This window comes from Gopherus evgoodei, chromosome 5, assembly GCF_007399415.2.
Source record: "Gopherus evgoodei ecotype Sinaloan lineage chromosome 5, rGopEvg1_v1.p, whole genome shotgun sequence".
NCBI classification, from domain to species: domain Eukaryota; kingdom Metazoa; phylum Chordata; order Testudines; family Testudinidae; genus Gopherus; species Gopherus evgoodei.
The window spans coordinates 47,178,109-47,201,020 of record NC_044326.1 but is presented as its reverse complement, the minus strand read 5'-3'; the positions used below and the strand labels follow the sequence as shown (position 1 = coordinate 47,201,020).

General features: G+C 40.2%; 1 protein-coding gene across 5 annotated transcripts in view; it reads left to right on the top strand.

Annotated features, from left to right (window-relative positions):
- Nucleotides 1-22,912, top strand: part of ATP8A1 (ATPase phospholipid transporting 8A1) — a 254,637-nt gene that overhangs the window by 133,079 nt on the left and 98,646 nt on the right. For all 5 annotated transcript variants that reach the window (XM_030563157.1, XM_030563155.1, XM_030563159.1 and 2 more), the window contains 3 exons: nucleotides 4,124-4,263; nucleotides 11,915-12,053; nucleotides 13,630-13,694. In XM_030563157.1, coding sequence (XP_030419017.1) covers nucleotides 4,124-4,263; nucleotides 11,915-12,053; nucleotides 13,630-13,694 — 344 coding nt within the window. The remainder of the gene's footprint in view (nucleotides 1-4,123; nucleotides 4,264-11,914; nucleotides 12,054-13,629; nucleotides 13,695-22,912) is intronic.

Below are 22,912 nucleotides of genomic sequence, written 5' to 3'. Positions count from 1 at the left end.
AAAATATTTATAAACATTTGACCAAGATACTTACAAATGGGCTAAATCCAGGGATGCTTATACCTATATTGGTCAGCATTATTAATGAGCCCTTTAAGAGTTTACTTTTTATACCCTTTAATGAACAAGTGATGTCACTGACAGTTACTGACTTCAGCTAAAAAAACAATTTGAGACAGTTCACCCTTATTTCCAGTCTTAATCCAGATAAGATGTACGACCTCCTTTCTTCTCAAGGCCTTTCTTCCTTATTTCTTCCCCTCCTTCCTGCTGACCAACAGCTTTTTCATTGCACCTGCATTCACATAGGAAATAACACTGCTGTGTGAGGTAGAAAGGTCCATGTTGGCTCCTTTTGAGATTTTTTTTTTGTCTTATTGAAAACCACCTGCGATCACCTCTGTCAGAGGCCTTCTTTTTAGAAACGTCCCCTTATTTCATTACTTATTCTTTGAAGCAGACAGCCTCCCTACTTCATTCCTTTTGGCCTTATAATTCATTATTTTCAAGGCCTTCCTTCTACTTGCCAGTCAGGGCCTTTCTTTACAACATATGTATATTTGCATAACCAAATTTAAGCTAACTTTAATTCTGTATTTATGCTACAATGATGATGGGATTAAATCCACATCTGCTGCCAGCCAGAGAGGCAGCCTAAGCTCAGCCTCTGTCCTAAGTATCTCTACAAATGAGGCTCAGTCATCAGCTCTTTCTGTCCCTCCTACCACATCTGCTAACATCAATGATCCCCCACTCAGTAAGGAGCAGAAAGGTATCTGTTCCCAGCACAGCTCCTTTCCTCCTTGTTGGGGAATAAAAAAGAAAACTGCCCTCAGAATAAGCCTCTCACCCATTTGTAAGAGGCTAAAGGGTGACTAATCTCAGGGAAAGTCCACTTTCCCTTTGCAGTGGGTAGAAGTTGAGCTCCTCCTGGATGCCTAGCAAGGGGAGGGATTAGAGATGATGGTCATGGAGAGAGAGGACTAGATGAGCTTGCAAAAGTAAAAAGGGCTTGATTTGAAGGGAACTTTTTTCTTGCCTCCACCCCCAACACACAAAAGGAGGGCACTGGTTGTGCTGGGAATAGCTGTCCCTCTGCAAAGTGAGTCAGTGATGCATATGATGCAACTGCCTCCATGACTGATGTCCACAGCCACAACTGAGACTTCTAACAGACTCTCACAGACCGGTTTGAGGCAAAGATGAAAAACATTCTCTCCAAAGTAAATGTTCCAGGATCAAGGTGACACTATCCTCTACAATATGTCATCTATTTCTCAACTTCTTCCTCCAGTAGAAGAGGCAGGAAAAAGGCACCAGCCAGGAATCTGGGTAGGACCAATAAACTATTATTATGATTATTATTATTATTTTATTTATTTGTTATTTATTTGCATTGCAGTAGCACTTAGGGGTGCCAACCAAGATTAGGACTCTTGTATGCTAGGTTTAACACAAATTCACTTTAAAGACAGTCCCTTCCCCAAAGACCTCACTGTTGTGACAAGACACAACAGGTGTGTGAAACAAATAGAGAGAGGGTGTTCATGAAATAACTAAAACAAGCAAATTATTGTACATTGAGTGGAAGTCTTGTTCAAGTGATATAAACCATTTAGCTGAAGTGATATTCCTTTTGGATCTATTCATCCTACTGATCTATCAGAAGGAACACTGCAGCATACAGGGGATGCCTCTGATACAGAGGTTTCAAAAGTAGAAAACTCTGGTAGGATCATGGTTCCTTAGTCAGTGTTGGAGGACACAAGCCTTTTCCATGGCTGTGTCTCTGGCCCCAAGGATCAGAATCCGATTACTGGGCATTTATTTTTCCAGCAAACATGGGGAAGGTCTGCTAGTGATCAGTGGCTCCTCATAATCATAAGGACAGAGTCTGCATACAAACTGGAAATAACACCAGCAGATCACTTCGTGCATTAAAAAATTCCCAAAATCCATAAAAAAGAGCAGAGATGTAAATTGCTATAGATCACCATCTTCATGTCCCAACACTAGAACCAGTTTGCAAACAAAAGATTTTCTCGGTAGCCTGTTTGAGCTCTTTAGGTCTCAAGAAGTCTGAAGGTGTTTGAGTGGTTCTAGATTTGAAACTCTAGGTGGAAAGATCATCTTCCAAATATGATACCAGTGTAAATGGATGCAGTTTCATCTTCCTGAGCATGCAGACAGAAAGTTCCAGTGCTTGCCAGTCAGTAACAGCAGAGTGAAATTAAGAAGACTTTATTCAGTTTCAGTAATCCTGTTCAGAGCCTGTAGGTAGCAGTGAAATTGTTGAGTCCTGTCAGTGTCATTCTCCAAAAATCTAAACATCTTAAGATGGGAAATGAACAAAAAGGCACTCTAACAACCTTAACTATTCCCTTTAAAATCAGTTTAAAATAATCTGGTTCCATAGAAACTAAAATACCTTACTCACAATCTTAGGGGGTTTTGCATGGTGTCCTTTCAGTACAGAATTAAGTTTTCTGCTCAAGAAGAAACTTAATTATGAAGCATAATGGGAAATAATGACCATTAATAATAATAAATTAATTTTTAAAATCTTCAAATGTAGCCTATATGTAGCCTATAAGAGTTTGCTCAGTTTTGACTTTATGGCAAGTTGGAAGAATCTGTGACAAGGCAGAGTTAAGACTGTTTGGATACCCTCATTGTGCATTTCCATATCTTAACATGTTTACATTTAACTTTAACCTTAACTCTGTATTTCCTGGGTTTTGAGATAATGACAACATTTCAGTAATATATTTTACATTAAATTACTGATACATTACTCTCAATCTTAACTCCATTTTAAATTGTTTTGGTCTAGGAATATATATACACAGAAACACACACACTCATACAGAGTACAAAAATTACAGATAAAAAAAAAACTTTTGCTCAAATTTTCTGCTTACCAGAGTTATTGATGTTCTGGTTAATTGTGATTTTGTGAATGGAAAACACTTTTTTGGGTACACATTGAATTTTTTTTGTTTGTTTTTTAATTAGGATTTACATTTTAAAAAATTCTTATACACTCGTATACAGATTCCATTCTTCATATGAGCCCCAGTACATATGTGCAAGTCAGATAGTTGTGCATGTATGCTTATGCAAACACATACTGTGTACATGTGTCTTTTGTATATGCAACTCATGCAAGTTGACATTGTGAAATATTTCAGCCTAATATTGTAGGTTTTAAAAAAAATCTGTAAATGTGACAAGAAAAAACAGTAACAGGTATTTTTCTTAATAAATCAGAAAATCGACTTTTCTTCACATAAGTTAAATTAAGGTTGATAAAATAATGCGTAACATTAATATGTTTTTTGAAAGTTTTATGTCCATAATTTACAGATTGTGAGCATGAGATTATTTGCAATTTATTATTCTGAAAATATTACTCCTTCATTTCATTGTCTACGGTGGGACATATTCATAACTTGAAAATGAAATAGTTAATTTTAAAAAAATAGTTCTGATTTTTTCTTGAAATATGTCCAATTATAAAATAAAGATTTATACTTTTTATCTAGAAATATTTATTTCTATTGCCTGCTAATATAAAGTATTAATGTGGTGAAAGACAACTATGTTAACAAATGGAAGAGCAGTGTTTGGCAACCAAATATCCCTGGGATGTCTTGGACAGAAAGAGGTGACAGTAAAAGGAAGCATGCTAGCTGCTTTATTCTTAGTATCTCTATCTATACAGAAATTTTTTGTACTATGACATTGATGCCAACCTGTAGTATAGATGTGCTGCACAAGTTTAATATAGGTGACACCACTATGACTTTACCAAGTAATAAGATAAGTTGAAGTAGTTCAAGATTGATTTGCACTGGTGCAGTAGGTTAGCATCAGAGATTTGCTCCCATTTCACTATATTGATGTAGATATGCTGCTACAAATATTCTCATTGCAGATAAACCCTTAATACTGTCTTGTATTCTTGAAGCAAGGTGCTTTTGTGACATGCAGCAGTGACTTTTTCTTTTATCTGTTTATTCGTAGTAAATTTAGCTTTTTAACTACATATTGTTAGCACTACACAGAAATGAGTAATTTCTAATTATGGATTGCTATTCTTATTGTCTGTTTACTATTTTAGGTTTAAGAACTCTCTGTTTTGCTGTTACTGAGATATCAGAAAGCGAATATCAAGAGTGGCTAGATGTCTATCATCGAGCGTCAACATCTATACAGAACAGAGCACTGAAGCTTGAGGAGAGTTATGAACTAGTTGAAAAAGTAAGTGGAGATGTCTGGGTTTAGTTATGTTCTTGTCATTTAATACATGAAGTTTGAATCTTCATTTCGGGATAAGACGTGGACCAATTAATTTTATTTATATAGTATGTTTACTGTAGTCTTCAAAGTTTAATTCAGAACATCATCTAATAAAGTAAAGTTTAATTCTAAAGACTTTATACACTAAATGGCAAGCAGGTTAACAATAAAAAATATTCTTTTTGAGCTGGACATTTTCAATAATTTACAAAAGCAAATACTGTGATATATTTAATTATCTGTTCAATTTATAGCAGAGGTCAACATAATTGTGTTTTTATGAGTAATAATTATCTATCTTTTCTATACTCTCTATGTAACATCAGGACATAGTATAGCTTTCTGAAGTGATGTAGCACAGTGTATGGTCTTTCCTTAGCAGCCTGTAATTTGTCTTACGGGATCTATTAGTGCCATCACATATTGTCTAACATGATACATATGTTTGGCATGCCAGTTTCTAATTAGTTAGGCAAGCCTCTAGATTTTTATATGCTAATTAAAATCTACCAACGGTTTTCTCCCAGAGCCTGCAGAGTTAGTCAGCTGAGGCCTTAAGCATTCTTTTTGTGAGTGTCCCTCTTGAAGAAATCAGTAGAACTGGTCATGTTTCGAGGCCAAGGTTCTGACTAGAACCTGTAACAGCATTAGTTGGCTATGAAACCTTTTTAAAGGGATGGGAGGAGAGGGGAAAGACAACTGCAGGTGATTGGGAGATGCCCACAGACACTACAGGAAGTTATAGGGCTCTTGAAAGTGGGGGAACGATGGGAAGACCTGTGGAGAAGGCCAAACTCCAGGAAAGAGGTGCTCAAGACTAAACATACCCAGTTTTTTTAACCTTTTCTCGTAAACTTATTATTGTTTTTGTTGCTTTCTTCTGGACTCTTTCCAGTTTGTCCACGTTTCTCTAAGTGTGGCCTCCAGAACTGAGCACAGTATTTCAGCTGAGACCTAAGTAGTGCTGAGCAGAGTGGAACAATTACCTCGCATGTCTTAGATATGACATTCCTGTTAATACATGTTTGATGGAGTGGACTAGGGCCAAAGGTTCTGCCACACCCATCCCAGGAAAGGAGGAGTGCAGAGGTCCTCCAAGCAGGCTAAAGTGTCTGCCTCTCCTGCAGCCAATCAGGGCCCAGGAGGGCCATATACAAGAAGCTGCAGAATGGAGCAGAAGTTAATAGCTGCTTGGAGCTGGAAAATAAAGGACTGCATACTTGGCTGGCTGAGGGAAATGCAGCACAACGGACAGCTAAGTGGGGGCAGGAACAAGGGGAGCAAGAGGCTCCTGGTTCACTGTTAGAACTGAGCCAAATACAGTTTGCTAACAAGACCAGGGGAGCAGTGAAGGAGCTCCTGGCTGGCTACAGACACTGAGTAAAGACTGAGCCTGGGGAGGGCCGCAGGAAGATAGCTCGGGGGATACAGCCCCATACCTGGGCTGGACTGATTTAAAGACTGTGAACACACCCATCCAAAGTGGGTGCTCGCAAGAAGTGGCTGCTGACCCCATTACAGTATCACAGAATATTAGCCTTTTTTTGCAACTTCATCACTTTGTTGGCTCATATTTAATTTGTGATCCACTATAACCATTCGATCCTTTTCAGTAGTATTATCTGGCCAGTTATTCCCCATTTTGTATTTGTGCATGGGATTTTTCCATCTTAACTGTAGTACTTTATTGGATTTCGTCTTGTTGATTTCAGACCAATTCTCCAATTTATCAAGGTCATTTTGAATTCTGATCCTGTCTTCCAAAGTGCTTGCAAACCCAGCTTGGTGTCATCCACAGAAGTTGCAAGCACACTCTCTATTCCATTATCCAAGTCATTAGTGAAAATATTGATATGTACCAGACCCAGCACAGGCCCTTGGGGAACCCCACTGATACATCTTCATATTTTGAAATTGAACCAGCGATAACTCTTTAAATATGTGTTTTTCAGTTTTGCACCAACTTCAAAGTAATTTCACCTAAACCACATTTCCCTTATTTACTTATCAGAATGTGGAACTGTGTCAAAAGCCTAACTAAAAATCAAGATATATCACATCTGCTGCTTCAAAACCATAAACCCATCTGCCAAAATCACAGATGTCTTATTTTGGCCTCAGTCTGCCATTATGTAAAGGGAGTATGTCCAGACCAGGCTTCTTTATTACCAAGGAGAATACCCATTGTCACCATTTCTGCTTCAGGGTGAAACAAGACCCTTTGCCAATAACAAGCTCCCATTTCTTGGACAGGAATCAGGAATTACATTGTGTCCCCTCTGATTCCATAGGATCAGAAGATCTGACTGACCTGCAGACACACATGGCAAAGATATTGTCATTGTCAAAGCCATAACGAGGTCTTACAAGTTTGATTCAAACTTCCTAGTTCTGATGATAGCACCACTTTCCAAATTACCGGAATTTTGTCTTAAATTCTTATTCCCAACTTCATCTTCTGAATTGTCTCAGATTGACATGCTTGATGAGAGTGTTTCTCAGAAGTCTAGTGGGTTTTCTTTTAATTGAAAAGCAAGAGTTTTTGACAAAACAAAACCCTCTTGTGTTAAACCTTGCCATCTTTTACACTTTGAACATTCAGAGCCATGTTATGTGTTCATGCAGGTTGCATGGGTTGTGACTTCAGCTTTCATCTTCACCTGCTCAGAACAGCAAAGGAATATGGATTGTGAACTATGGTTGTGCTGTGAGTACCACAGGGAGGACATACCCTTTTAGCTGCCCCAGGGGTATTTCCTGTGGTGCACCTATCTCTTTTGATTTGGGGTTGGAGTCTTGTTTCTCAAAGCTCTTGGAATCTCTGGTCTGACAAATGTCACAATATCATCTGTGCCATTTGTCACAGGGTAGCTGCACCTCTGACTTCTTCATATCTTCTTTGCAGACACTCCACACAGGCTCATACCTTTTAAACATCCTGTTTCTGAGGGCAGGAACATACCTTCTTCCTTCAGACTGGAGATTTAGGCTGCAATTCCATTGCAATTCACTGTGATTATCCCAGCAGATCTTACTTTAGCACCTGCATTTCTGCAGTCTTCCAGTACTATGACATAGTTTACCAATGATCAGACAGCTCTCACAGAGCACAGTATATATAAGACAAAAACATATCAATCAGTAAACAGAATACTCACATGCTAAGCATACCAGGTATTACCTATCATCCACATGGGATCCTGGTAGGTCCATACACAAGTTTGTCCATTTTTGATTTCAGAATCTTGTGACCCTCTGAGTCACCTCGAGCTAAGCTTTTATATAGTTTGGGGCTTTTGTTTTCTGGCCCTCTTTAACCCAGTCAAAACCATTACACCGCTACCCTGATATAACACAGCCCAATAGAACATGAATTCGGATATAATGTGGTAAAGCAGTGCTCCGGGGAGAAGGGCTGCACGCTCCGGCGGATCAAAGCAAGTTCCATATAATGCGGTTTCACCTATAACGTGGTAAGATTTTTTGGCTCCCGAGGACAGCGTTACCTCAGGGTAGAAGTGTATATGCTATTTCCCATTGGGAGGTAGTACTTCTCCAGTGTTTCTGTCCAGGGATTTGCATTAATTACCCTCCAGTGATTTTAATTCCTGCAGGAAGCTCTGTAACTCTCCTCCATGGAGTACAGTTCCTAATTTACAAAGATAAATATATATTTTATAGATAAAATAGTCTGAGGTTTTCATGCTTCCATACTCTCAGATCTGCCACACCATATACCCAAGAGAATCTTTGTCGCATCCATAACTACTGCCTGGACATAGTGAGATACAGGCAAAATAGCCATTCTTCTATGAACTAGTCCATATGGTATATTTGATCAGTCAGTGTCTTAAAATCACTGTTTCTGGTGTTGCATCATCTCTGGTGTTATGTTAAACAGACCAGCAGCTTGTGTGCATTCTCCCAAGTATCTTTTATAACCTTATTAAGACTTGGCAGGTGCTCGTTCACCTGCATATATCAAAAGTTATTCAACTAGTCTGAAGACTGCATCCATTTCAAGCCTTTTGTTTTCTTTGTACAGTTTTCAAAGCTGTTGCTTAAGGTTGTATATGTATTTACTTAAAAATAATTGTTCCTCACTGAAGTCTGATGTGGGAAACTGAAATTGTGGTCACTTCCAATGTAATCTAGTGCTTATGCCTGTTGAGGAAGTTCTGCGGTCCTTTTCACCTAGAATTTCTTCCTAAGGGCTTGTACTGATTGCTTCTCTCTCACAAAAAAGACTATGCCGAGGGCACTCTAAGAAGAAGGAAGAAGAAAAAAAAGAGGGGTTACTTGCTAGTTAGTGTTGTTCTTCGAGTGTGTTTCCTCTGCATACTCACACTCCTCGCCTTCTTTCTCCGCTCCTTTGAAATTTCAGGAAGATCATTCTGGAGCTAGAGAAGGAGCTAAAGGGTGGTTTTATACACATGGAATCCTCTCTGAGGGGGATGGAGGAGCAGCCCCAGCTATCAGTGCTCACTAGAAAAATTTGTTAGCTTGGCGCCAGAGGCATTATAACCCACAAGTGGGAATATGCAGAGGAACCATTTTCAGAAAACCAGGATTGCTAGTAAGTAATCCCTCCTTTTTAAAATAATGTTGTTATGATATACCAGCTGGCATGCTTCAGATGCTAAAAATATTTCCATTAATTGTTTTTGCTGAAATTCCCAAAATTGGAACTATTTTATCATAGGGATTTTATCAAGATTCAGTATAGATTGTCATTGCCTTCAGTGTAGTCATCTATGTAAAGTAATGTTAATAATTTAAATTAAGTCTAGTGTAATTGTTCAAACCATGTGTACAGAAACACATACAGAGTTCAAATCCTGTCACTAGTGTGCACAGTGGAGTTGAAACTGTGGTTATCGTTCAGGAGCCTAATCTTAAAATAAATTATACTAAGGCTAAAAGAAAGAATATAGATGTTTCTAGAAAAATCAGTCAGTTATATATTACTAGGTTTCTAAGCTGTATTGTAGCATTGCATAGACCTTTTCCATAGAAATTTACAGCATAGGATGGCTTATTTTATACATTTGAAAAAAAGAATAAAAGAAATAGCAATACTATAGTGTTGAAATGGTACTGCAGTTCTAAAACCCCATTTTCAGTAACATATAAATAAATAAATAAAAATAAATAAATATAAATTTTTCATGTTTGGTCTGTTCCCCAAAGCAGCTGTTCTTTCAGAGTCTGATGAAAATGCATTCAGTCATTTTGTAATAATACATTATGTATGTGTAAAAAAGTATGTTTTGCAGGGAGAGTATTTTAGGTACTAATAAATTTTCAGATTGAGGGAACAATAGAATACTACCAAGGTCACCAAGCACAAAACCAAAGTGAAAATTTAATGAATACAGCAAGTTTTAATGCTCAGGTGTTTAATAAAAATAAATTTAAAGGAAAAAAATAAAGCAACAAAAGGCAGAATATAAACATTTTCTTAAATAGTTGTCAGTAGAGTTTCCAGAATGTATTAACAAGAAGACAAAGGACGCAAATTTCAGAGGTGCTGAGGGGACCCATAATTCTAACTGGGGAATTCTAAACCATGGGAATTGAAGGTGCTTAGTACCTCTACAGACTGTCTCCATCTCTCTTAATTATTGTTCCATCCCTTCTTCTCAGCATTGACTGGGCTGAAATAGGACAGTTGCACTTGGAAATATTAAAAGAAAGAAAGTGGGGTTGGAGTACAGTAGTAAGAACCAGAAACTTCTTAGTGCTAATCCCTTCTTTTAGATTCATGCCCTCTGTGGCCTTTGACAAGTCACTTAGGCCCAATTTTTTAAAAGTGACTTCTGACTTCCATGCCTCAAGTTTTGGATGCACAACCAGAGGCAATAAAGTGGAGGATGTTCCATGTATTATGAGGGCAGCATTTAAGAAGCCACAAAGGTAGGAGAGGAATTGGATGAAGAAAGAAGGATCTGGTGCTAGAAGAGCAATATCTAAACATCTACTAGGGATAAATATTTTAAAATCAGCAGTCGTGAACAGCATGCACCCAAAAGTCAACAGAATTATCTGAGAAGATTACTGTTCATGTCAATTTTTAATAAAACTTGGAATACTGGGGAAATTCCAAAAGACTGCCAATATTCTAAAGGGCTAACGAGATTAACCAGGGAATTATAGGCCAGTTAGCTTGACATCAGTCATGTGCAAAATATTGGAAAGCTGATACAGTATTCAATCAGTAAAGAATTAAAGGATGAGAATATAATTAATCCCAATCAACATGGGTTTCTTAAATAGGTCTTGTCAGACAAACCTAATTTCATATTTTTATGAGATTGCAAGTTTGGTGGATACAGGTAACTTCAAAGATATATAATATATTTAGACTTATGTTAGGCATATGACTTAGTACTGGACAAGACTGTTAAAAAAATTAGCAATATACAAGCACGCATTAAATGGATTAGGAACTGGCTATCTGACAGATCTCAAAAAGGATTCCACAAGGGTAAGTTCTAGGCCCAATGTTATTCAATATTATCAATAGTCTAGAAACAAATTAAATCCCTGTTGATAACATATGTGGATAATACAAAGATTGGCAGAATGGTAAATGATGAGGGCAGACTAGTCACACACACGGTGACCTGGATTGCTTGGTAAAATGGGCCCATTCAAACAAAATTCATGAGCCTACATCTAGGAACAAAGAATGCAGGCCATAGGTATAGAATGGGGGACTGTACCTTGGAAAGCAGTGACTCTGAAAAGGATACATAAGGGTCACAGTGCACAAACAGAACATGAGCTCCCAGTGCAGAACTGTGGCAACAAGGTCTAATGCAATTCTTGCATGTAGAAATAGGAAAGTATGTGGAAACAATTTTATTCTTACAGGTAGCATTGATGAGACAGGTTCTGAAATACTGCACCTAGTTCCAGTGCTACAGTTTTAGAAGGATATTTGAAATATTGGAGAAGGTGCAGAGAAACACCACAACTATTATTTAAGGGCTGGGGAAAATGCTTTACAATGAAAGGTTTGAAGAGCTCAATCTGTTTAGTTTATCAAAATGATAAGAGTCAGAGATTAAATGATTACGGTGTATAAGTACCTTCACTTGAGAAGATATGAACTAGCCTAATGGAGAAAGGCATAGCAAGCCCCAGTGGTTGGAAGTTAAAGCCAGACAAATTCAAATTAGAAATAAAGCATAGTTTAACAGTGAGGTTGCTTAACTATTGGAACAAACTACCAAAGGAAGTGGAGGATTCTCCATCTCTAGAAGTCTTAAGATCTGAAAGCCTTTCTGAAAGATATGCTTTAGTCAGGCACAATTTATTCATCTCGGTACATGGGTAACTGGGTGAAATTCTATGGTCCATGTTATACAAATCAGACTAGATGATCTAGCCTATGAAGACTGAAAAGGGAAGCTTTCAAGACTCGCCAACATAGTCTGGAAAATCCTTGTTCTTTAAACCAAGGTGATCAATACAGTTTAAGAGATGTGTGTGAAGAGTCCAGAAAAGTAAATGTTAAATTACTGTTTGTGGAAAAAATTGGAAATTTCAGTAGCTAAACTTCAATGTGAAGTCCTTTCATTGAGTCTTTAATTCTGCATTTTCACAGAATCTTCAACTGCTCGGAGCTACAGCCATTGAAGACAAGCTGCAAGACAAAGTGCCTGAAACAATAGAAACTCTAATGAAAGCAGACATCAAAATTTGGATTCTTACTGGGGACAAACAAGAGACTGCTATTAACATTGGTATTGTCTTTGATTTTGAAGTGTAGTTAGATCTTTTTGAAAATCTAGTGACAAAAGCCACCCAAGATGTAAAGGAATTAGAGCAAAAATGCTTTCAGACAAGCGGCGTATATTGTAGAGGTAACAGTATCATGTGGCACTCCGGGATTTAAGTGCTAGCTGATTATGCAGTATTTTGAGAAAAAAGCTTGAGACCAATTTATTTCATAGTACAATGTTAATTTAGAATTTTCTGGCTTTTGTCTGCTTGTTCACTTAAAAAGTAGTTCTTGAAGGATTTTATTTGTTTACTCCATAAATTATTAATACGTATCTATAGTCGAATCCATCTTAACAAAACTTTGGTCCCAGAAGTTCCTAACATTTTTTAACTATTTCTTTCTGAGGTTTTATTTGAGAGATGCTGCTGCAAAGTATGACCACCCTCAAACCACAGAACTCCTGCAAAGCATTTTATTGAACTCTCACCAGAAAGATAAATAGAAAAAAAAATTCACATTTTCCTTCCAGCTCTATAAGGAAATAAATTTTAAAAAGCAGATGAAGTTCAGATGGATGGCACAGGGTTTTAATTTTTGTAAAGCAATTTGAAGTAGATATATATTCTTATGGTGTGGATCACATGGGACATTCTCATATAGAGGAGTTCTAGAGGCATCAATACAGTGGGCCTCATCTTCCAAACACTTTACTCAGGCATATAGGCTCACTGATATTAATGGAACTAGTTATGGGAGTAAACTTACACATGTGCATAGATGTTTGCCAGCTCAGAGCCAAAGAGAACAAAAACAAAACCAGTTTGACACTGAATCAGCAAGCTTGGTATTCCTAGTATTGTTACATGATTGTTATTTTTCTTATAATATTAAAGTGTTCTAGATAGACTATTTCTATTCCTTGTTCCTAAAAGGTTATCCTAGTAGAATGCCGAGTCAATACTAATATGAATGTGTGAAGTCACATACATCTTATGGATGTTTTATTGAGAATTTTCACAAATCCTGTAAGAATCATTTATCTAGTGAAAATATGGTTCTGTTCAAGTGATAACATCATAAGAACAGGATGAAAATATTATCAGACCAAATAATGCTCATTGGAATTATTTTTACATTTTATATTCCAAAAAGTTGCCTTTCTTTACTTGTGATAAATACAGTAAAGAATAGGCCAGACTTTTTCTTAAGCACACACAGTTGTGTACAATACATTACTATGTGCTGAACATACAGGCACAAATATCCTATCTGCATCATGCACACCTTAGGTGTTTGCACACACCCCCAACATGGCTATTTATGCATTCAAGCACCTAAATTGCACAGTCACATTGTTTTTTGTACATAGAAGTTGTAGGATTAATAAACATTTGTGCAATTTTATAGTAGCTATGATGATCTTAGCAAAATGGCTATGCTAATGTGTTAGATGTTTTACCATTGTTCTCAGTAGGTCAGAGTTAGGCCAACACTGACTGCTTTTCAAAATTTCATCTTTAGTTTAAAGAAGAAACATTTGATTAAATTATAAATGTTATAGGGTAAAGCAGTTATTTGTAACTTTTTTTTAACAGGTCACTCGTGTAAACTTTTGAAAAAGAACATGGGACTCATTGTTATCAATGAAGGGTCTCTTGATGTAAGTAAAATCTGCAAATTCTTCAGCATGAACAATGATTATAAGCCCCATTAAAATGTTGTTTTATTTTAGTTAAAATATCCAGATATCTGTAAAATATTTTTCCTTTGCGAGAGAAGCAACTTTAGCATCTATTACTAATTCTACTAATTCTAAGTCTAATGTAGCAAACGGTTAGAAACTATTAAAACTAATAGTTTAATTCCTTTTCTTATTTTATTGAGTTTTTGGTCAACTAGCCAAAATAATTTGCTGCTGCTTATGCATCAGGATAGCTGCATAATAAAAGCATTGTGCCATAGTGCTGCTGAATGGCTAGAGCTAATTCATGTGTGTTTTTATGCGGAATATTTAATATTTGGTAAAGCACTAATTAGTGCCTCTGTATGGTATGCCTCAAACGTTATTGTTAAAAAAACTCAAATGACTAAGTCAATATTGAAATGTCAACAGTAAGAATTTGATTTACCAACTTTATCAATCATTTTAATCTCTTAAATTTAAGTAAGTGATTGGGCCATATTTACCCCTTTTCTAATCAGATGCAGATCCACTGACCTGTGCCAAATATGTACTTTGAAATCCATATGTAATAATAGTGTCTGTGACCATTTTCTATACCTCAGATTTACTGCATGCAACCTTTCTAACAACGCAATTAAGTGTAGGAGCGATAAAAATGTTGTGTTAGCTCATAAGAAACCCCCCACAAAAGGTTTTGATCCCTATGAGCTATTTTTTGCCCTTTAGATTTCTAAACAACATACCATATTTCATAAATGACAGAAGAGGGTCTTTAGGTCAGAAAAGATTATGACATTGTGGGAACATCTCCTGGGGCTGAGCAGGATAAGGAATGAACAATTGTCTCCCTCTAAGGGATCCCTGAGTAAAATTAAAACCAGAGAATGGAAAGAAATCTCTTTTTGCATAAAAGTTACCTTTGCCCCTGAAAGACTTAAAAGGAAAACCCCAAAAGTATTAAGATTAATTCACTATATAGTTATGTTCAGATCACTTGAAGTTGAATCTGAGGAAGGGATTATAGGAGTATGAGAAGTGAGTTGGGTAAAGGTAGAGGGAAACTGAGGGAGAAGGAGTTAGTAAACAGAAAAGAGTGAGAAGCATAACAAACAGGGAGCATGATGTTTGGTTGCTGAGGGTTTTAATGGTAGTGTATAGGGGCTGGATGAAAGATACCCAACACCCAGTGAAAAAGCCAAGAAATTAAAAGACAAATTCAGAGTCCGTGTTTGAGACTTGAGTGACTATATGTCAAGAGACTGTGAAGGCTCCTCCGACCAGTTATTATTATTTTCCCATGTGTTGCTAGCCCTGGTGCTGCAGAATGGAAGACTCCTCTGAGTCCGCTAACAATGAGGCCTGTGTGAAGGCGCACAGAAACAGCTGTCTGGCACAGCAGAGGTTAAAGAAAACATGTGGACTCAGCTAGCCCTGCCCCAATATACCTGCAGCCAGTGCCAGGCCTGGAGGGGAGAGAAAAGAAGGGAGCCTGGCTCAGTTGGGGGCTGTTTGGCTAGGAGGCAGGAGCTCTCTGTTCACCTACCTGAAGGGATGGATCAGCGACCTACCAGCCAACGCAGCCACTGGAGGTAAATACGCCTTTCCCTGCCAAGAGGAGCTTGCTTACTGTGAGGTAATTGAACTAGTGGGGCCACACCGCAGATTAAAGAGACTTTAACAGGAAGTCACCCATGGAAATGGGTCTTGAACCCCCCCGCCACTCCATGCAGCAGAGAGGCAGACCCATCAACCCCTGTTTTAGGGGTTGAACCGCACAGGACCCTAGGGAGGGTCCGGATCCCCCTCCAACTGCTCTGACCATTAATCTAGTCACTAGACCACCTAGCCACCAAAGACACAATCACAGCATTCTGGTCCCTTCTGTAGGGAATTTAAATAAAAACAAACAAAGGTAAAGCCTTTGAGTGGAGATGGAGCAGCTACTGAAATGGATGGCTGAGCAAAACACTCAACAGCAACAGCAGCAAATCCTGCAGCAGATCGCCATGCAGCAGCAGCAGTTAATTCACGAATTGACAAGCCCAGCAGCAGCAGCTGTCCCAGCATGTGGCCTCCATACTACGACCCAGTGCTCCAGCAGAGCCAACTAACTATCAGGCTTACCAAGATAGGGCGTGATGATGATCTTGAGGCTTTCTTAGAAACTTTTGAGGGTGCAGCTGTGGTAGCCCAGTGGCCCCAAGACCAATGGGGTTCAGTGCTTGCCCCGTACTTAATGCGGATAACATAGACCACATATTGTGCTTTAGACCCCGCTGCCACCAAGGAATATGCCCTGGTTAAGGCCAAAATCCTCGATGCCTTAGACATCTCAGAAAAGACATTCCGTCATTGCTTCTGGGAGGAACAGTACCCACCGTAAGCTCAACTCTGCCTGGCTGCCCAAAAGCTGCGGAACATGTGCTAGAGATGGCTCAAGCCAGAGGAGAAGTCAGGAGTGCAGTTTTACTGAACTGGTCCCGCTAAAGCAGTTTGTCCAGATCTTTATCTCTGGGGGAAGAGAGTGGGTGTTGTGGCACCATCCGGAGACCATGATGGACATCATCCAGCTCACTGAGAATTACCTAGCTTCCAAGTCATCCATGATGACAACCCCCTAATCCCACCCCAAGGATTGGTTGGGACCAAGAGCTCTGTACTACCAAGGGATGGAACCACATGTGAACCCCAGTCCCTTGAGGGGCATTGACATGCTCCCCCTTTACCAGAGGGCCCGAGTACCAAAATGTCTGGGAGGTCCCAAAACCAGAGGCCCAGAACCATTTGCTCAAATCCCAGATTGAAGAACCACTGGTCCACTGGAGTGGGCCAGGCTCATCCTGGAACTTGGGGAGGCCCATCAGAAAGAGACCACCCAGATGCCCAGACAGGGAACCACCCTCACCACCCAAGATCTGGACCGGTGTTTCACATGTGGCTATTCTGGGCACTGGTCCAGAGACTGTCCTTATATGGTATTCAGCTTTTGGGAAGATCTGGACCCTGCAGACCCAAGTGCATTGAGGTAACCAAACTAAATTGACATCCCGGTATGAGTAAACGAGAGAGAGGTAGTGGGGCTTGCCCAGATCCTTGTACTAATACAGGGCACCATTATGCTACAGTGTGTGCATGAAGACATTAGGGTCTACCCCCACACAGAAGTGACACTGACGGTGGGAAGACGGGAGAAGTCCCTGATGGTCGATCTGGCCCCAACACTTGCCTACCCAGTTATTCTAGGCAGAGATGGGAGCTATTTTGGGGAGTTGTTAACTGAGCTGGTGGGACCCTCTTCTGATGGCTGGGGAACCCTTCCTCCAGGGGTCAGTCAGAAGGCATGACCGTTGCGGGTGTGGGAAAGGTTGAAGACCCTGGTGAGGAGACATCTCAGTCTTCAGCACCAACCCAGCCAGACCAGCCCCACTCCCAGCCAGGCAAGAAATTCTCCTTGCTACTTGAGTCAGAGATTCTGCCTTTCCTCTCTGTCTTTGTGGGAGAGCAATGGACTGACAACACACTGAGTTGAGCATATGCCCAGGTGGCAGCAGTAAATGGGAAAACCATTGAACCCCATCAAGTGGGATAGTTCCCAGACTTTGAGATTCAGGGTGACCATCCATACCGCTTAGAGAGAGACCAGCAGATCGAAGAGGTTTGACATCACCTCTTGGTGCCCTGCCTCTACCAGAAAAAGGTCAAGCGACTTGCCCATGCCATACCCGCTGCTGGGCACCTGGAAAGGGAAAAGATGCTAGCCTGGGTTCTGGCCCGGTTCTTTTGGCTCAGGGTCTACAAAAACATGGAGGATTTCTGTGCCACTGCACCTCGGTCAGCAGAGAAAGCCCCATTGATCCCTGTCCCGCTTATAAGGGTACCTTTTGAACAAACTGAAGTCAACATAGTTGGCCCTCTGGAGAAGAGCACAGCTGGACACTGGTTCATTCTTGTTGTAGTAGAGTATGCAACCCGGTATCTGGAAGCTGTGCCATTACACTCCATGAATGCCAAAACAGTGGCTACGGAGCTTATGGGTACCTTCGCTCATGAGTATCTTCGCTCGAGTCAGGGTGCACTGGGAGATCTTCACAGATCAAGAAACACATTTTATGTCTCAGACGATAAAACAACTCCGCCATTTACTAAAAATCCAGACTCTACAAACATCCGTATACCACCTCCAAATGGACAGTCTGGTAGAGCACTTTAATAGAACCCTAAAAATGATGCCCCAAAGGTTCATCCTGATGGATGTTTGACATTGGGACCAACTACTCCCTCCTCTTCTATTCGCAATTTGAGAAGTTCCCCAGTCTTCCACTGGCTTCTCACCGTTGGAGCTTTTGTATGGGAGGCAACCCCAAGGGATTTTATACCTAGTTTGGGAGATGAGGGAAGAACAGCCGTCTCAAGCCAACAGTATGTGCAGTATGTCTTAAACCTGTGGAAGAAACTTGAGGCTTTAGGTTTGTTTGCCAGGAAGAACCTCTTATATGCCCAAGACACACAAAAAGCGGCCTACAATAAATGACCATGCCTCGAAGAATTTCAGCCTTGTAATCAGGTACTGTTGTTGTTGCCCAGTTTGGAGTTGAAGCTCCTAGCCCGCTGGCAGGGGGCCTACAAGGTGCTCCGATGCATGGGATAAGTGAACTACAAAATCAGGCAACCCGACAAGTGTAAGGTATGACAAATCTACCATGTGAAGCTTTTAAAACTATAGAAAGCCCAGAAAAGCTTATTAGTAGCTTCCACCAGAGCCAGAAGTAGACCTTCAGGCTTCAGAGGTCTCAGTGCCGGGTATGATCAAGATTGGGGACAACCTTACCCCTCAGCAGAGAGATCAGGCACAACAATTGATCACTGCCTTCTCTTCTGTGTTCTCTACCCAGCGAGGGCAGTCTCACCTGATAACCCATCAGATTCAGACAGAACCGGAAATTAAGGTCAGGGAAAACCCTTGGCTGGCCCCTGCCCCAGAAGTTAAGGGAGATTTGAAACAAGAACTCCACTCAATGCTAGCCTTGGGGGTGATTTTGCAGAGGCTTTCAGTGACTGGAAAAGTCTCACGGTACTGGTCCCTAAATCCAGTGGGACCACTCGATTTTGCATTGACTTCCGCAAGGTCAATGCAATATCAAAATTCAACATGTACCCAATGCCTGGTGTAGATGAGCTGTTCAACTGGCTAAGAAAGGTGAAGTACATGACAACTCAGGACTTAAAAAAGGGATATTGGCAGATCCCCCTCACACCCAAGTCCAGGGAAAAGACAGCTTTTTCTACCCCTCTTCGGGCTCTTTCAATTCTAGACCAGGCCCTTCAGATTGCATAGGGCCCCAGACACATTTCAACGACTAATGGACCGAGTCCTTCACCCCCAGGGCCAGTATACAGCTGTGTACGTAAATGATGTGGTGATCTATTATCATGACCACTTGCAACATGTGACCTCCCTCAAGGAGGCTGGCCTGACAGAACTCCATTAAATGTCACCTTGGTAAGGATGAGACCACCTATCTCCAGTACACCTTAGGAAAGGGAACAGTCTGACCTTTGATTTGTAAGTTCCAGACCCTCCAGACCTGCACCCTCACCTTCCTCGAAGAAGCAACTACACTGGTTTGTAGGTCTGATAGGATACTACTGCCACTTTATTCCAGAGTTTTCATCCGTTGTGGCCCCTCTTTCTAATCTGCTCAAGAATGAGAGCCCGCAAAAGATTCAGTGGACCAGAGCCTGTGAGGAGGCTTTCCAAACCCCGAAAGCCCAGCTTTGTCAAGTACACATCATGTATAGCCACAACTTCACCAAGGGGTTTTTGTTACAGACCTCGAATGTGGGCCTAGGGACTATTTTATCCCAGGTATTAGAAGGTGACAAATCTTATACATTAACTGGAAGCTGTTCCCAATGGAGAAAGGCCTGCTTTGTAATCAAGGAAGACGCCTTAGCAGTAAAATGGGCTGTGGACTCACTCTGTTGTTACCTCCTGAGTACACCCTTCACACTAGTCACTGACTATGTCCCTCTTCACTGGTTACATGCCATGAAGGATACAAATCCCCGAATTATGAGGTGGTACCTCTCCCTCCAGCCCATCTCCTTCCACATTCAGCATCGAGCAAGGAGAGGCCATCTGAATGCCGACTTCCTCTCATGGGATGGGGAAGAGTATTGTGGGAGGGCAGGCAGACCCCAAATCAGGTCATAAAAGGGGGTGGGGTGTGAAGGAGCAGAGAAACAGTCACCTGGCACAGCAGGGGTTAAAGAAAACCTGTGGGCTCAGCTAGATGGACCCCGCTATACCTGCAGCCAATGCCAGGCCTGGAGGAGGAGGAAAGAAGGGAGCGTGGCTCAGTTAGGGGCTGATTGGCGAGGAGGCAGGAACCCTCTGCCTACCTGAAGGAACAGATCAGTGACCTGTCAGCCAACGCAGCCACTGGAGGCAAGTAAGCCTTCCCCTGCAAGGGGAGCCTGCAGCTAAGCCCCAGTGGTGGGGTAACTGAAATAGTGGGGTCATGCCTCAGATTAGAGACTTTAATAGGAAATCACCCAGGGAAACAGGTCTTGAATCCCCCGGCAAAGAAGCAGACCTATCAACCCCTGTTTAGGGGTTGAACCACACAGGGCCTGGGGAGGGTCTGGGTCCCCCTCCATCACCTCTGATCAACAATCTAGCCACTATGCCACCTGGTGACCGAAGGTGCAATCACAGCCTGCAAGGCTCTGGTTTACTCCTGTACCTCCTTGGCTGCAGCTGGTGCTGGCTTCTTTGGAGAAATTCAACAGTTTGCATATTTTCACAATTTTCCCACTGAGAACATCCAGTCTGTTGCTTGTATTCCCCATTTGGAGTGAGGGAGAAGAGGTTGTTGGGAATGGTGCCACCCTGGATGTGTCAGGTGTTGCAATGAAGCTAAAAGATCCAGACTTACGCAGTCAAGTCTGGCAGATACACAACTGCCCACTTTTCACATACAAATTCAGATTCTGAGTGAAAGCCTGTTTGAAAATTTGGCTCCCTAGGAGAAAACATAACTACAGAGGTGCTATGGAGTCATTTTTCTGACTATAACTCCACCAAGATCACTTATCAGTATGAAAGCGTGGTCTACACTGATGTTCGGATGAAAGAGATCCCTGATCACTCAGAGTATAAAAGGTTGTTTGTGTTGGGTTTTGGTTTTGTTTTTCTTTAATTTAAATTACCAGCAGTGGCGTACTTTCTCACCTTTATCAATTGCTGAACTAAAACATTTTCCAAAAAATTGTTCAGGAACCAAATTAGAGACCGAATATGTATAAATGTAAAAAGCACATATATTTTACCTTTTTTAAAATCAACTGAAGATATGTTCCCTATTTATATTCCAAGACTTGAGTCCAGGGTTATATGTGCCTCGTAAGAATTCATGACATCAAACACAAAACTAAAAATATTTCTTAACTACCTACACTAGTTTAGGTGCTTCAGAAGACATCAATTTGTATAGGTGATTGTGAAGTTTACAAACTGTAGTATATGTTTATAAGAAATTTCAGACAAGATGTGTATATCTGAAATGAGTAACTTCTAGTAGTAGCCTAATTCTCTTGTCATAGGATTTACAATATGAATCCATTAATTTATGGAGTTGCTTCTGATTTACACTAGTGCAAGTGAGAAGAGAATTAGAACAATTATCTTAAATATGAAATATAAAAATGATCACTTTCATTTTATTAACAAACAAATTTCTTTGCTAGCATAATACATGACCTTTTAAAAATATTGCCCCCAAAAATTCTTGAATTCCAGCTAATTCATTTTAAATGTCTGAACTGTCAAATTACATGTACATCAGCTAAAAGAACAAAAATGAACAAGACAAACTGTATAGAGTGGTATATCCCTACATAACTGAATATAAATGTCACAATCTAGTGATCTGTTTAATATTAGTACTACTGGCAGTCAAGATTTAAAAGAATCTTAAAATAAGAACCTACAATATGTAATTCCTCCAAAGAAAATAGGTCAAAATCTCAAACAAATGCTTAGACATTTTTAAACATGCAAGAACACATACCTCATGATTTTGTTCTTGTTATTGATTCTTTTATTTCTAAGATAACAAAAATTGAAAATGCTTTAATTTGGAAAATAAAACCATATCAAATTTCAGATCTGGTAATGATGAATCTTATGAAAAACATTAAGAGTTATCATTTTGGAACAAAGCCACAGTCCAAGTAGACAAATGTACCATAGATACAACTTTAGGGGAAGAGGCAGATTGTATGAGGTCTTTTCTTCCCCCACAAAGACCTTTTGCTGAAGATACATAGTCCTGTACATCCTACTCAGAATGAGTAGTGAGTTCTGCTGTATTAATTGCACAAACACATATCAATATGCAAGCATGTTCCAAACTGATGTTTCCTTTTGGTAGAGTTATATTCAGAAAAGTGACTCCATAGCAGCACTGTATTCGTCATGTTTTCTCTCAGGGAGACAAATTTTCAAGCAGATTTTCACATAGAATCTGAGTTTATATGTGAAAATTGGCCTCTTGTACATCAGCCTAATTTGACTGTATAAGTCGTTTTTCCAAAAGTAGGTAGTGTTCATCAAACTGTGTGCTCAAATTTAGAGGTAGTTTATAAAATTTTAGCTCTGTGTCAGTGATGTGCTGCCAGTGTTTTAATAAGTTGCTCTCTTAGAAATGTACTGCTTCAATTAATGGTGCATGTCATATTCCCTGAGTAAAATATGTTCCACTACTGCCTATGTTTTTATCTGGGTGGCTTGAAAAGATCAGCTGTATCAAGCAGTCTCTCCTGGCTACTATGCTTGGTCAAGCCAGTACTCGATTTTCAAATTCTATGGGATGGAAATGAGTAGGCACACCGTTACTGGGAAGGAAAGAAGCGAGCTACAGTGGTTGCAGAACACTGATTCAGTGCAGCAGGAGTTTGACCCCAGCTCTTCCCTTCCTTGCACGGCTAGCAGGAGGCTGTGAGGACTACAGCCTTCATTTCTTTTGTGTTCCTACTGGTGCTGGTGAAGAACACAAGAGGGGCATTGCCCTTGCATCAGCTGCCAAAGCAATGGTGGATGCACTTGCTGCATGGTGGCTGCCTCTGTTGACCAGCAACTGGTTCAGTTCCAGCCTTCAGGGAAAGCTACATTATTTTAACAAGCAAAGCTG